Source organism: Anomalospiza imberbis, chromosome Z (assembly GCF_031753505.1).
Source record: "Anomalospiza imberbis isolate Cuckoo-Finch-1a 21T00152 chromosome Z, ASM3175350v1, whole genome shotgun sequence".
Classification (NCBI taxonomy): domain Eukaryota; kingdom Metazoa; phylum Chordata; class Aves; order Passeriformes; family Viduidae; genus Anomalospiza; species Anomalospiza imberbis.
The window spans coordinates 42,338,289-42,355,150 of record NC_089721.1 but is presented as its reverse complement, the minus strand read 5'-3'; the positions used below and the strand labels follow the sequence as shown (position 1 = coordinate 42,355,150).

Below are 16,862 nucleotides of genomic sequence, written 5' to 3'. Positions count from 1 at the left end.
TGTCACCATCACACCAAGACATGGAGGGCAAGGAGGAGGAGAAGAAGGTCAGGACACGCCCAAATCCTTCCATCTTGTCCCCTTGAACCCCATTCTAAAAGGCCCCAAAATTCTACTTTTTCACCATGTGTTAATTAAACTACCACACTACTCAAAGCCTTGTGGCTTGTAATTCCTCATACAAAGTTGGCAGTTTTTTTCCACGGCCTAAAATCTAAGCCACAGGTGTTTTTGACTTTGTGCCAAGGTCTCTGAGCCCCCTGCCAGGGTCTCGAGACAGCCATGACTGCCAGAGGGATGTCTTGGGTTCTCGCAATATACCGTTTAGTTCTAACAGTTCACAGACTGCTTTGTAAAATTCACACACATGCTATTTCAAAGATATGTAAATGATCTGTTAAACTAACATATGCAAAAACATCAAATTTTTCACAGCCTACAGCTTCAAAAAAAAATTAAAAGCTAAGCTGTTGATAAAATCTGAACAAAAGCAATTTTTTTTGTTACAAAATGGAAACAAAAGCTTTGAGAGCTTTTATCAGAACAAAACCTTGATAAACCAAACCAAAAAACACCATTTCACCATTAGGAGCAGCACAAGCATAGATACTGTTTAACTGTTTAAAACTGGGTGCTCACTAGTATTGCTCCCCTTTGCTTCTCTTCCTCACCCTGATCAAAACAAGTTAAACCAGTAGAAGCACTGTTGTGTCTGTACAACATTTAAAACTTGAAACTGCTGCAGGCCTAGTTATATTAGCAAGAGCCTGTGTCATTCCATTCCAGAGCAAAGCAGCTTCATGAACAGAAACTGTCATTCAAAGACAGTCTACAAAGAAGTGGTCACACCTTCCCAACAAGGAGGGTCTTTTAGGAAAGGAAGCAAAATGAAGACAGTTGATTTTAAAGTAAGTAGGATGAAATATTCTGTGTGTCAGTGTACACAGCACAGCTGAAACCTGAGCGAGTTTGTTCCCAACATGTCACAACTGGGCATTGCTTTCCTGGATAGACTGACTTTCATGAAGTATATAACTCCTCAGTGATCCAATAAGCTTTCCTGATGAAGAAACCAACATTCCATTTCATGAAATCTATTTTAGACTAATAACAGGTTCACTGAGCTTTTATTTGTTCCTATTTATCACACACTTGAGGAAAATAATCTTATTTCTATTGAGAGACATATTGCATTAAAATGCCAAATTTTAAGAAAGGCACAATTTCAAAATGAAGAAGTGGGAGCCTTAATAGGAATGCAAATTACAAAAAAAAATTACAGAATAAACTTTAATAAGGCAGGCAGGATCATATGCAAATAGAAGATTTTTTTCTGTAAGGGACTGGAATTTCTAACAATAGCACAAATTTAGATGCCCCAATTCTCAGTCCAGAAGCTTCAAACAAAAAAGACACCCTCCTTGCTGGTGATGGCAATATATATATTGCTATATCCCACATATTGGAGATTACATTCTCTAACACTAAACAGGCTATATTTTGTCCCATTCAACACTTTTATATCAAGTGTACCAGAAGACATTTATTACCTGGTAAAGCATTTAAGGAAAGGTTTGTTTTCTGAAATAAAAATATTAAGTTAACTTCTGAGTGCAATTAAATTCAGTGTCACTGAGCCCATATATAAAATGTTAACTTCTGATGACAAAAAAAACACTGTATTTTACAGCTCACTCTGCATTACTGTAATGTACCACATAACTCTATAGTACTAGCTGCAGAAATAAATATTAACACTAAATTTAATACAAATGACAGCACAGTAGTCAATATTGAACAATTATAAGAGAAAACAGCTGAAGTGATATCATCAGGAAACCTCTGCTGATTTCACACATCTTTAAAAAAATAGGATACACACTTAAGTGCAAACTTGCATAATAACTTTAGAATACACAAAATGATTGTCAAGAAATAACTGCATTTTTTCAGAGAGCAGAGTTTCATCAATACATAAAAAACAGTTTATTCACGTAATATTCAATCTAGGAGTACTGAAAGACATCACTGTCAGAATCAATGCCTTATAACCCATCCTGCTATGACCAGTTTTCAGTATTATAGAAAGATATATTCTGCAACTTCCCATCATCATTTTCAAGGACTTTGATAGCAAACAGTAAACACTGTTTTACCAAACTGCAGTATTCAATCTCATTTAAGGATATTGACTAATCTAATGAGCACTAATGAAAGATTTTAAGATCTCTTATGCTGTATTACAAAGGAAGATCCATCCAATAGTCAGTGCTATCCAAAGAAAGTACAACAGAAATGAGTAAACTCCAGAGCTAGCCATACTCCTAATTTCATCAGAGAATAGAGCACAGAACACTCTGAAGGATATAAACATGCTACCATCATTTCAGAAATGAAATAAACCACCAGATCCTTTGGTTTTAAGCTCCAATCAGGTAGTTGAGTGAAGCCTGAGTATTTCTGCAAATATACAACACAAGAAACCACCTCTCCCTCTGAGTTTTCTACATCAAGATTTACAACTTAAATATTTTGCAATCAAAACAGTTTCAAGTTTATTGTTTTCAGTCCAAAGCAATGCCAACCACAGAGATTCTCAATGGATGCAAAAGGACGTGCTATGTATGGTGTACCGTAAGTCTCATGAAAGGAATTAAAGTTTGGATGGGAAGGTATTACATTAAAAACCTGCCTAGCTCTTCATAAATAACTTGCCAAATGACTGTAACTTACAAGTGCTTACACTCAAAACTCTAACTCACTACCACTTAGATGTACATCCTCCATTATTGCCACAAGGTCCCCATAATTTCTCATCAGTCACATCTGCTTGTTTGCCTGATCCTACCCTAGGAACACTTCAGTATTTCTAACATTACCTTTGCATTTTTTTAAATGCTGACAATCCACTCCTTTCATTGTGTTTTGAGCAAACATAATTCAATGACATTCTGAAACAGAGCTAGTAGTCTAACAATGCAGTTGCTGTTATAACATGCATTGAAAGAGAGTAAGTAGCCTTGCAAGCATATGCTATGAAATGATTTAACTATAAAATGTCCTATCAATTATAGATAGCAATTGAGGTGTTTCTTTTCTGTGACTACCTGTTTAACTTGCCTGCTTTAAGAAAACTGTGTAGCTGTTCTTTATTTTGCTTCTAAGAAAATACCAGTAGAAGGCTTACATGTTTCAGAAAACTGTCAAAAGTATGTATGAAAATACTCCCATTTGCCAGTTTATTTCAAAAGCAGCATGTTCAAAACTCCAATCCTATCTATCACAATTTAATTACAGAATGCAGACAGAACAAAGACACAACATCACAATGAGCCTCTATATCCACACAAGCAACACAGAGGTGTGCAGAAGAATGGTGCCTATACTACCGCCACACTGAGTGGCTGACAACCGTAGGACAAGACATGAACCTCGTGGAATGAGCTGCACTGCAGTCAGAGCTGTCACCTCTGGTCCACACACAAACAAGAGATCCCTGTATTTTCCCATGCTTCACAGAAGATGCTGGGTAGTCACACCAGCCCCATTAGGCCCACCCAACCCTTCTTAATGTGAGGAGGGATGCATTTAGCAAGTTCACAGTATAGCTATACAGCTTCCAGCCCCCATCACAGCCCCAACAGCACAAGGCTCATGCAAGTAACCAGCCATTCACAAAGAGGTAGTAGACGGTGAATTTACTATACAGAAGGAGGCAGCTGCCATTACATATGGAAGCATGCCACATTGTACAATCAAATCTTTATATTTACATATTTCCTTTTTACATGTGGGAAAAGCAAGTGTGAAGTTTTGCTGCTCTACTAAAGGATTCTGCTCTTAAAGTACGCTGCAATTTTTACTTAGGCACACAGTAGGTAACGAAGGAGAGAATGCAAGAGGAAGTGCTGAAGGGGAGTAAAAGTGAGTTTCACAACTTAGTACAAATATAGATGTTGATAACAGCTGTAAAGTTCTTTATTTCCATCTAGAAAAAGCTATGGTGAACAGGAAAAACAGTCTTTAAATGCCCCATCCACTTCACTCAAGGCTCTTCTCAGCTATACCATGGTACTTCAAGAAAACCTGTAGTAACAACGGAGAACTTGTAGGAATCATGGTCAGAGCTCCTTTACTATGAGTTCAGACTCTGCCTTAGTGCCTTTGACACATTAGAGATCGTTACCACCTCAGACCATGAGCCCTGTTTCAATTTGAGGCAAAAGAGAGCAACGATTACTTTGAACTGGGAAAATCCTCAGTATCAGAAGACTGGGGTGTTTCATGAAGACAGACAAGAATTACATAACAAAATATCCTGAACTATTTTTGTCTTCTTATTCTGTTAACATCAACCATCCTCCTCTCAAGCCTTCCATGTGGAGATTCTCTTGAGGGGTGGATCATGGTGATGGGGATATCCCACAGTAATTTGTGCCAGGAATTGTCACTGTTTCCCCCCCGGTTCCCCCATGGCTCAGGGAATACCACAAGAGGTGTAAACTCAGCTTGAGATCCTGTGGGATGTGGAATCAGGACTGCCACTTCCCTTCAGCAATCAAGGAGAGGGGCCACATGGGTGACAGTGAGTGTGGCTGACCTATGATATTGCTACCCGTGGTTTTCAGCAGTGCAACCAAAACCTGTCTGCTTGCTTCTCTCATTCCTTGCTGCAAGGGAGCCCAGAGCCAACACCTGGGTGCTGCCAGAGGCCAGGGCCATCATCACCTGGGAAAGTCCCGCTTTTGTATCCCAGTGCTCCTGCTGGCCACAAGACCACGACGGCACCCTTCCCTGCCTCACTGGAGCCCGCTAGCACCCTCTGCCGGCTGCAAGGCAGTCCCTGCAGCTGTAGCCTCACCAGAGCCGTCCCCTGCTGGTCATGGTCATAACTACACCAAAGGGGAAAAGTGGCACTTAACATGAGCAAACTTCGGGAGTTTTTGTTTGTTCTGAGATATATATGTGTATGTCTATTTTAAATATTTATTTATTTATTTACTTGCTAGTAAAGAACTGTTTATTCCTTTTCCCCTACTTTTGCCTGGAAGCCTTGTAATTTTTGAAGTTACAATAATTTGGAGGGAGGGGTTGTTTTCCCATTCCAGGAAGGTTTGCATCTTCCTCGGCAGGATATTTGTCTGGCAGATATTATCCTTAGCAGATTTTAAACCAAGATAAGATTCAATATTCCTATTCACTGCTGAAGTTTGATTTCAGTCTTATAACTTCCCCCAGCCTAAACTGCACTCTCAGTACTACTATTTTTATCAAGACTTTGCCTTTTACCACCTTACTCCCCATTTCTGTCATATATGTAAGGCGTGATACCGCCTTTATGCACCTAATTTGCAGAGATAAGACTAAAATAATTTCAGTTAGATTTTACTACATTAATCTCCTTCTTCCATCTTGTTAGTTATTATTCAGTAGTTACCAATTTTTGACCAAGTCTCTGCAGTTCTCCACATCACAAAATTTACGACCAGAAAAAGATCTGCCAATATACTAGAATGGATGCACCCTTAAGACAAGCAGTTGAAATTAACTTCTAGCCAAGTAAGTGTTCTTTGTCCAATGTGCATGACTGAGTGTTACATACAGTTCTAGGAACATGAGGGAGAGATTTTCATCCCTTTTGCTTTCCTATGCATTTTTCTAAGAGACACTTAAGCATACCCATGTAAGCTTAACAAAGTCTCACTTTGCTTTTCTCATCTGACTGTTCCAAAATCCCTCAAAAAGAGAATGGAGAAAACTGAACTGTGCTGTGTTGTAAGACTAGGACCAACCAGCTAACATGGAAAGTCACCACCACAGGCACTCTTTGGCACACTAGCTGTGTCAACCTGTTAACCGTAGAACTTGCACACACCTACACAAAAAAGCCATTAAAACTCAGCAGAGTTTATGTCACATCTGAGCTAGAACTAAATGGATCAACTGAAAACCTCAGTATGTCTTAACAAAGAGACTATGAAAACATGAAATAGAAAGGTACGTATACAGTAAAGAGAGTAATAAACAATCCTATTTAAATAATTTCACAAAGGGCAGAAAGCTTCTAAAAGTTTCAATTGCTCTAGCAAACAATGCCATAACTTTAGAAGAGACAGAGGTGTGACAAGAGCATACCATTCAACACTGAGAAGACCAACTGCCTATCTTATTTTGCAAGAACCACCAATAAGCAAGTGAAATACAGTGAAACTTCAAGAAAAATAGCTCTTGAAACAGCTGGCATTTTTCTTACTGAAGAATCAGATTAGGAAATTAATTCTGGAACTCATTAAAGGCCTTAGCAAAAAATTTTCCATTTTTACATGCTAGGTATCTGTGCCCTCAGGTGAAAAATACACCTTTTTTGAGTAATTAGTTTTGAAACAATGTTAATAAGGCTATATAAATGAGAGATATCCTTGACAATAATGAAGGAATTTCTAAGATTCTGTTCAATTTGTCTGCCACTACCCTCATTAAATGTACCAGACGCTCTTTCATCTTCCTCCCTCCTCCTTGCCCCTCACCCTCTTTAATCAAACACAGGTTTTGGTTTTGTTCTCCTTTCTCACCTCCTCCTGCAAGCTAGATTGTTTTGAGAGAGAGATGTGTCAAATGCACATATGGATTAACTGCTTCTACAGTGAGAAAACCCTGACAGTTATTTTTACACTAGAAATTAAACCCTCACCTGAATTGTGAACACATGTTCAAATCTTCCAACATGCACTAGGAACAACAGTGGGGGAATATAATCTACAGTACAACCCCTACCGAACAAATCTCACCGTGTAACGTAAAAAAATTTCTGTGTAAAATGAAAAAAAGAAAAAACCCACCTGTTTCTACACTGGAATATGGTTGAGATGATTACTACAGAGGCTTGGTAACATGCTGCTTTTAGAGGAACAAAGATATTTCTCCAGCATCTTTTTGGGAAAAACTGTGGTTTGAATAAGATTAACACAAGCAATTCCTTCATGTTCAGTATTAGGCAAGTATCCAACCTTGTAACATCTCTAGTGCTAACTCTACTAAGAGATGGCAATACTGAGAAGTGGACTGACTTATGATCATTCCTAAATTTTATAAATAGAAAATATAATGTCATTTATCAATAAAATAACCATACATAGCCTTATGAGCCATAAACACAATTTCCTTTATATGGCTAAACAGATGCATACAGATGCATAATTCTATGGAAAGCAAGAGGTAGACTCAAAATAATAGCAATAAAAAAGAAGATCAAAATTTTCCTACACAAATCTACACATAATTACCATATGATTCCTGAGTTGATTATCAAAAGTTAGCTAAACCTAGATGGTGATCATCCCTCTCCACCCAGCTGTGCAGCTGCAGCTGGAGTACTGTGTCCAGCTCTGGTCCACGTAATTCAAGGAAGATGTGAACAGGCTGGACACTTTCCAAAGGAAGGACACTAAGATGAACAGGGCGGGAGAACCTGTTCCATGAGGAATGAATGAGCTAGGCCTCTCCTCTCAGAAGAATAAAAAGCTCAGGGGCATCTCATCAGAATGTTCCAGCAATTAAAATCACTCACTGAAAAAATCTCATTCAGTAAGAAGAAAAACATCAATGGAAGTTTTCAAGATGTGACCAGTCAGGTAGCAAGAAAATCTCAGTTATACTCCCTGTCCCCCAAAAGGTTGGGACATAAGAACTTTCAAGGTCCATCAAAATCTGGACTGATTCATGGTTCTATGATTCTATACATTCCAACCCTGATAAAATTTCATACTCACAAAAAAAAAAAAAAAACCACAAACTATTAGCACTTGAAGATTAACAACTATTGCTATTTCAGTTTAGCAAAAAATGGAACACCAACAAAAAAAAAAACTGGTATGGTGTGAAGTTGGCCTGAAAAGTAGCTGAAAATACTGAAATGTGAACACAAAAATTACTTTTCTGGGTCTGATCTTCATAAGAATCAGACTGTAACTTGCCATAATACACTGTGTGCACCAAGTATCCTGGAAACCTGAATACTCCATTCCTGAAATATGACTGGAGCTTTGAAATTAATCTAGCAACACTGGGTACATTAATTTGTACATCTGATTAATTATAATAAAAACACACCCTATACAGAAAAGCTATGTATTTCAAGAAAATTATTAAATATTTAAGAGGCCCTGTTAGCTACTTTAGAAAAACCTTTTTAAAGGCAGATTCCTGAGTTTTACCAGAGAAATTAAGATGTGTCTATACAGAAAGTAATGAAATATTATTTTTGCCAACTTAAATATTTCTTGTACTTTCATTACAGATCTCCTCTATTAGCAACTGTCCTGACTTTATCCCTGACTAATTACAGAAAGAGTTTTCAGCAAATAGATCCTATAACATGGATTTCCACCTCTAAACAGTATCTTTATACATATAGATAGAATCACTTGAGTTGACATGATCACTGGGGATCACCTAGTTCAACCTTGCCCCCCTTACACCCTCAGCTCAGGTAGGATGAGCTACATCTGGTTGCTCAGGGCTGTCTTCCATTGGGTCATGGACATCTTCAATGATGGAGATTTCATGACCACTGAGCAATCTTCATCACTGTTTGATCACCTTCACCATAAAAAAAAATCCAAACAAAATAACAAACAAAAGCATCCTGTTGTATTTAAATGGAAATTCAAGTTTTTCCATTTGTCTCCATTGCCTCTTGCCCTGTCACCTCACACCACTGAGGTCAGTCTGGTACTCTCACAGTACCCTTCCCACATGACTTTTATACTCATGTTTAAGATCTACTCAACTTCCTCTTCTCCAGATGAGAAGTAACTCGAGTAACTCCATGTCTGTCTTGTACTGGTGAGCCCAGCACTGAATACCCTAGATGTGTCTCACCAGTGCTGAGCGGAGCAGAATGATCATCCCTCTCAAGCTGCTGACAACACTCCTTCCAATGACACCCGAGATACCATCAGCCTTCTTTGCCACACAGTCACACTGCTGGCTTTGTTCACATCCTCACACTCACATGCTTCTCTGCAGAGCTGCTTTCCAGCTGCTTAGACCCACCACGTGCTAAGGGTTACCACTGCCTAGTGCCAGAGCTTTGTGTTTCCTTTGTTCAACTATGCAAGATCTCCCGCAGCCCAATCCTCCAGCCTGTCCACATCACTCTGGATGTCAGCACAACTACTTGGTGTTTCAGCTGCTCCTCTTTCAGTTTTGCATTATCTGTGAACTTGATAAGGGTATGTGCACTCTGTCCAAGCAGGACACAGTACTGGCCCTGGAAGGCACCCTAGGGAAGGCCTCCAGTAATTTGCCTCTATCTGGACTTTGAGCTGCTGATCATCATGCTCTGTTCCCAGTCATTCAATCAGTTTTCTATGCACCTCATGTCCTTTTACCTAACCTATACTTTTTCAGTCTGTCCATAAGAAGTCTAAGGAAGACAGTGTCAAAAGCCTTATTAAAGTTATGTTTAACTCTCTCCCTTTCTCCCCCAAGTCAATGACTACATCACAGAAGGCTCTTAGGTTGCTTAAGCACAATTTTCCCATTATAAATCCATGCTGATTACTCCTCACCACCTTCAGCACTAAATATGATTTAAAGATAAACTAATTTAGTAACAGAAGCTTTTTTCTGCTCTATTACTAACAAGACTGATAGAGCAGGTATTTTATATAAAAATAAAAACTATTAGAGACCACCTTCAGTCTTTAAATAGTGTATAAAAGTAAATAAAGCAGGTCAAGTATTTAAACTCTGTCAAGCACTACAATATTTTACTAGTACTGACCATACTCTGGAGGGACACTGAGCAATCAACCCAGCAATACTTATGTGTGGCACAAAGTATTAAAACAAGATGCCTTCTCCTCCCTTCTACTATGCCTACAAGCAAGACATATTAGAAGACGCTTATTTTTAGGGGAGAAAGACATGAAAGAAACTGGAAAACCACTATGGGAATTTTAGGAATTTATACTTGAACCAAAATATGGAGTCCTATTGTAAAGAGACCTAAGCCCTCACTAGAAAATTTGTGTTCATCTTCCCTTCACAATCACAGAACATACAGACAAAAAAGCTGGAAAAAACACTTCTCAATGGGGTAGGCTAGTAGATGAACTGCAGAAGTCCCACAGTGGTATTATGAGACTCAATCAACAACATAACATAAAAACTAAATAAAGAGTAGGTCAAGACACTCTAGTAACTGTTCAAACAAAATTACATTATATAATGTTAACTAGAAACACTGCCTAACCTAATGAAAAATCATCCTCAAACTTCTGGCTCCAAATGCTATCCTACTTCTGGTTTTATTTATCTTAAATTTTCATTTACTTATGAACTAACACACTCAGTTTACTTACTGCTTCATTTCCTGTAGCAAGTTAGGTACAATGTTGTTTTGCTGTGTTTAACTACTAATTTAATACAGTGCTTCTAACACCACACATCCAGGTGGAAAGCAGTGCTGAGTATACTACCCACCAACTTTTGAAAAATAACAGTGTTGTCTTTAACGCACAACAGGAACTGATGAAGAAAATCATTATCTAAAAAAGACAATATTCTATCTCAGCTTGCCACCTTGAACATTCATGTGAAGATACCAGAACTTCATTCTATGATCAGGTGGAAAAATGGTCTACTTTAATGCAATCCATTCTTATTTAGTATTCCTCTACCTGTCTTCACCTTCAGTGCTTTTTCTTATTATGTTGCCAGAACAAGCTCCAAGAGTGACTGTAAGAATATATCTGCTTTGGGCAAGATTTGTTTTAACCAGACAGTATTTTGACAGCCTATTTCATTTTGTGCGGTTCATCACTTTCAGATTTCAACTGATTTCCATTTCAAACTGATAAGCACTGCTCAAAAAACACTGTATGAAAATGCCAGTTTTGCTGCAATACTAGAACAGCTCCTGCCACATTAATGCAACACTAGGACAGACAATGATTTTGTCAACCACGATTTTAAATCAAATACATAACAGAATGAGCATTCATTAAAGCATCATCAGCACTCATTAAATCCAAAGGCATTTTCTTATGCTATTTGAGCCTCTGTCACTGAGCTCTACAAATGGGGCAGAAAGCAATGGAAAAAATGACCTAAACAGAGTTGCCCAATTTATCCCCTAGTATCCTGTGTGTCCCACCTAGCATTAAGCTGCAAGATAAACACACCACTGCTGTGCTCCATAAAAATGAAAACACACATACTGAATAGACAAGCCTCATGTTAGCTTCACTCCAAATCAAAGATTAAAAAAATCAACCCTACTGGGGGATTCTGAGTTTGTGAATAAAGAGAAGGTCTTATATGTTAATATCCTCCCACTGCTTGAATATTAAAGAATACACACTAAAAGAAGACATATTCCCCAGACCTCCCTGAGCAAACTATATTACAGCATCCTTATGGGAAGTGCAGAACCTGCAGGTGCTTCATTTCTCATCTCTTCGTACTAGTTACTATGAAAGCCAGAATGCCAACTTTACACTATTTAAAAGCATACTCATGTTTAAAAAAGCTTTTGTAACATCTTAACAGCCTAAAAATTGGAATACGAGGAATTCATATTGTATCTGGTTTGTGTTTGAGCTTCTTTGTTTGCTTTGGACTTGTTTTTTTAATTCGCAAAACAAGCTCGGAGAAGCTTGTTATAGAAGCTATTATAATTTTATGTCCTGCTTAAAATGACAATGGCTCCTGAAATCCTAAGAGTATGTAACAGAATTCCAAAGTTAACTCTATCAGTCAAGTTATGACAGAATATAAAGAATGAACCCAAAATTTCACACAGATTTTTAGGTTAACTTTCTGACCTATCTATATATATATATATATCTTTAAATACAATTGTATGTCACTCCCTAAATTATCCACTATACCTGCAAGAACTACAACAACATATTTTTAGAAACTATACTAATGAAAAAATGTAAGCCTCTGAACCATTTCATTTTGGGGAGAATATGATAAGGATATGGAAGAAAAGGTTTATTTTCTATTCTAATACACACCTTGGAAGTGCTTTGAGTAAACCTGTTGATCTTCTACAGTGTAATCCAAAGGCTGTGTTTAGAGTACTTACTAATTACAGAGACTCTCTATAACATTATCTGATCTTGTATTTCACACAACTTCAACAAAGAACTAGTCTGCCTCTAGTAGAAGATTCTTTCTAGCACTAAAGGAATCCAAATTTAACCTGATGTACGGATAAATATAACAAAACCTAACTATAAGTTTACATTTTATTCCAAATGTCCCCTCTCTCCAAGCATAACATATATGAAAACAACTCTAAATCGGTTGAGCAGCAAGGCAGTTAGAACACGTATAAAAATATCACTCTGTTAACACTTTTAAAATAAGAAATTATTTTAATTCCTTTTAAATCCACTATTCAAGACTGCCTGAATTTTTAAAAAGATCCAACATGTGGGCATTACTTTTGTTCATTCTATATGAAATAAAAAAAAGATAAGTTATCTTTTTTTTTTTTCAGCAGAAAGCAATGCAATACAAAATGATGACATGGTAAATGAAAGTCTTTTATGCTATGGATAGTTTGTTTTTTTTAATCTATTTACAGAAATTAAGTTTATGACTCTACTGAGAAGGGGCTAGCAGCGACTGGAAACGTCTCCCCAACAAAAAGTTTAAACCATAAGCAGAATGGCAACCTCTTCCTGGCAACCTCTGCAGTACTGCTATGAAAACTTTCAAAAAACTAGCTCAGCCGCCTTTTTCCCGTAAACTGATCCCACTCAGTACCGGAGGACCAGCTCCCCGTGAAGGGGAAGGAGTCCGACCTCCCTGCTGCCGCCGCTCACTCTCCCGACTTGCGGGTGGGCTGCGCTCCGCAGACTCCCGGCAGTGTCCCCGTGAAGCAAACTTCCTGCTGGAACGGAACCAGAGGGAGAGAAGGTGAAGAGGTGGGACGCAAAACTTCTGTGAAACTTCCAGCCGAGTGTGACACACACTCTCCCCGGCTAGCGGTGGGGGTCCGGCAGCACGGTACCCACTCCCCACAAGGATTAAGGCGGGGGCGGTGGGTACTCACTGATTGGTGGGGGGCGCATTGAGCGGAATGGCCACCTCCTCTTCCTCGTACTCCGGTCCGTCCAGTGAGTCTCCCTCGTCCACTGTTCCCAGCCCCGCGGCCAGCAGAGGTGGGGGCGGCGGCGGCGGTAGCGGGGGGAAGCCGGGATCGGCAGCCCTAGCGGTCGCTGGAGGGGCTGGTCCCGCGCCCAGCTCCAGCAGCCCCAGAACCGAGCACAAATCCGGCCCGCCTGGGGGGCCGCCGCCGACCAGGAAGGGGCTTTGCGGCTCCGGCGCCCGGCCACGGCACAAGGCGGGGCAGTGCCCCAGCTCTCCGGCGGCGGCGGCTCCCGCCGTCCCGGCCACAGCGCCCGAGCCGCCCTCCTCACCCGTGGCCTCAGCCGCCATCATGTTGAGCCTCGCCGGCGGCCTCACGCCGGGGAGGAGGCGACAAAGGGGCTCTGGGCCCCTGCCCCCACCGCGCCCCGCCCCGACCCGGCAGGCAGCGGACCCGGGACGCGGCTGAAACTTCCCGGCGGAGACTGGCCGGGAACAATGCCTGGCTGGGCGGGGGCTGGACCGCTCCACAGGGCCCCGCGCGGCTGCCTCGGCCCGCGGTCGCCCCAGGGAAGTGCCGCCCGCCCGGGGAGCTCCGCGCTTGCGCGGCACCTCTGCGCGTGCGCGGGCGGCACAGCCCCGGCCGGGCTGTACGGTATGGCGGGCGCGGGTAGCTGCGGTTGTGCGGGCCTGGGAGACAAAGGGCTCGTTCCGCCGTCGAGGGGCTGGGAACGCGCGGGGGTAGTGTCGGATTTAATAGTTCAACCCAACATGAGGACTGTAACTCTGAAGCCGTATGATCCAGCGCCAGATCCGGGTGCCTTTTGAACACCTCCAGGGATGATGACTTCATTACCTCCCTAGGCAACGTGTTCCAATGCCTGACCACCCTAACAGTGAAGAAAAGCCATTGGGTGTCTTCTAGCTCAGCTTATTCTGTATGATTCTGTATAATCTGAATCTCCTCCGTCTCGGTTTGAAGCCGTTTCCCCTGGTCCTGCTACTGCAGACACAGTAGAAGAGACCAGTCCCCACCGCACCATGCCCTCCCTTCAAGTACTGATAGAACAAGTGGAAACGTTTTTGTCAAGGGAGCATTAGACTGGATATTAGGAAAAAAAAATTCACTGAAAGGGTGGACAAGCACTGGAACAGGCTTCTGGGGCAATACCTGTCAGTGTTAGGTTGACGGTTAGACTTGATCTTGGTGGTATTTTCCAACCTTAATGATTCTGATTCAATTCTAACAATAAATTTTAAAAATACATCCTGGTGGTACTGTTTACCTTGTAAGAACTCAGTGTCTGCTTTACTCTGTACTTCCCTGAAACTGTATTTTTGTCATTTACTCCAGCTTGCAAGCTCCCAATCCCACCTTATGCGAATCTATACCTACCTTCACCATCAGCTATTTTTCTCCCTAAAGTGGGTTTATTTGGTACATCAGCTTCACTTCACACATAAATACCTCTGGGATCAAGAAGACATCATGTGATTGCCATTACCAGGCAGTACAGTATGTAGATATCTTTTTTTTTGTTGGTGTTGTTTTTTCTTCCCAGTTTTAAAGAGCTGACAAATAGCAGCACGTTTACACTTGCATGCTTCTCTACAGTTCTCAAAAGGCATCTAAACATACAAGTTTTCAAAGCTTTGCTTTACCCAAAAGTATTAAGTGAATTTTTCCTGAGGCCAATAAACAAACTACTGCTCCCACTTTCACAGCTCTCAAGCTCTTTTTATCTGCTGAAATTGTTTCATATCTTTCCTTCTGAGGGCAAACTCTGCTTTCAACTTACACTACTAAGACATGTGGAATTATGTTGGGTTTTTTTGCCCAGGGTCACAGTGAAAAGAGAAGCTGGCTCTAGCCTCAGTCTATATCATTGTAATATACCCATATACTGCTGTTCTGCTTTAAGAAATTGTAATTTCAAGGAATATTGTAGGCTGCTCTCTCTGTGGCTTTCCCTTTACTGCTTCTTGCTTCCCTCACAGATTTCTAAACAAAATAATTTTAACCTTGTTACTGTAGTAGTAGCAATAAGCCTAAATATAGAAATGCAGTGTAAATATTTAAAATATTCCCATTATGAGGCAAGCTTTTCTAAGTGCCTTCCAGGGCAGCAGCATGTGTGTGGGGGCATAGGGATTCTTAGCACAGGACAGCTGTGCTAAGAATTTCACTCAGGGGGAGTAATGTGTCTACAGCGCTCTTTCAAGAGGTTTATTTTGGTGAGAACAGTTTTAAATTTGAAAAGGATTCTGCAGAGAAAGAGCTCCTAGTAATATCAGCTGAGCTGTTACCTCTGTGTGCACCCAACACACCTTTTCTGTTCACTTTGCAGGCAGAGTTGCCATCCTGAGTTACTTGGTGCTGGAGGTTCTACACATCAACTAGTGTCACTTCTTAAGCCTTGGAAGTTGACTGCCTCTTTAGAATCACAAAATACCTCGGATTGGAAGTGATCTATAAGGATCATTGAGTCCAACTCCCTGCTCCTGAAATGGAGATTTTTGGAGTTCACTTGAGTTAACAAAATGAATTAAGCATTTAAATTTTAGCTTGTAGAATTATGTGTTGAATTTTAACCTTTTACTTAATAAACCCCTGCCATGGTACAAAGGGCATAAGAAAATGCAAATTTCTGAAGCTTCTTGCATAAAGAACAATACCGGAGGAGACCAGATGCAAAGAACCCAGATAGAGGGGCTCCTCTGTCTCCAAGCCTATCAAGACCGACAGACGTACTCTGATAAGCACTAAAGGACCAAAAACGCACACGCAAAGGAGAAAAGTTCAATCATAAGGAAGACTACAATCTTCAGCCTCAGAGACCACTGAGCAAACCACACATGCCCAGAAGGGTGTGGACCTATTTAGCATGAGAGGCGAGGACAGGCGGGGCCAGGGGTTGAATATGCATCGAAAAGTTGTGTGATGTTTTGCATATGGAACACCTTTGGGAATAAAGATGTGGGTCAGACTGAGGCTCGGGGCACAAGTTTTTATGAGAGATATCTCACTTGTGCTGGGTGCTCACATACATACCCACTTCATAACTACATCAGGTTCTGAAGTCTATTTATTCCGCATATCACTTCACTCTCAGGACTACCCAAAAGTACAGCTACAAGCCTTCATGGGACTTTTTTATAAATTTATGTATTTGGATGAAGGGGCAAGTGTTACAATATTTTTCTTGATACTTGTTGAACTTCTGCAAATACATCTTATTCTGAAATCCCTGCTATAAATGACACTAGCATAGTCACTCCTTCATCCCTCCTGTGTCAGAATGGTGTCAGGCTAGATTCCCTGAAAAGTACATTTGCATGTTGCCTAGTTTGAGCTAATATAATAGTATATATTGTGAGAACAGTGGCAGGGGGGAGGTGTTCCAGGCAGATGTATGCCAGATCAGGAGCTCAGGTATTCCGTCTGGCTTTGTCACTGATTTGTATGGCATTGGGTAAGTAATTTGAGCAAAGTTATTCTTTCTCCATCAGTAAAGTAACAAGATATTTCACACATATGTCAGAGAATCAATTACGGTTTTTTACAAAATTTGAAAGCTGCTAAATACCCTAATTGTTAGGGTGAAAAGCCACATAAAGCATGACACAGTATTTCAGTTATTAAAAGGGAAAGTGTTATTTTTATAGTAGATACAAATACCACAAAACATTCCCTTTCACTCCTTATTTCCTGCCTCTTTCTTCTGCCTGAGCACAGTTTATTTCTACCTTTC

At 40.5% G+C, this 16,862-nt stretch overlaps 1 protein-coding gene across 2 annotated transcripts in view; it reads right to left on the bottom strand.

Annotated features, from left to right (window-relative positions):
• RASA1 (RAS p21 protein activator 1) overlaps positions 1-13,732 on the bottom strand; it is a 52,947-nt gene extending 39,215 nt beyond the window's left edge. The window contains exon 1 of one of the 2 annotated variants that reach the window (XM_068177555.1): positions 13,076-13,732. In XM_068177555.1, coding sequence (XP_068033656.1) covers positions 13,076-13,464 — 389 coding nt within the window. In that variant the 5' untranslated portion in view covers positions 13,465-13,732. The remainder of the gene's footprint in view (positions 1-13,075) is intronic. The other variant, XM_068177556.1, reaches the window with a different exon arrangement.
• Between the last annotated feature and the right edge of the window lie 3,130 nt (positions 13,733-16,862).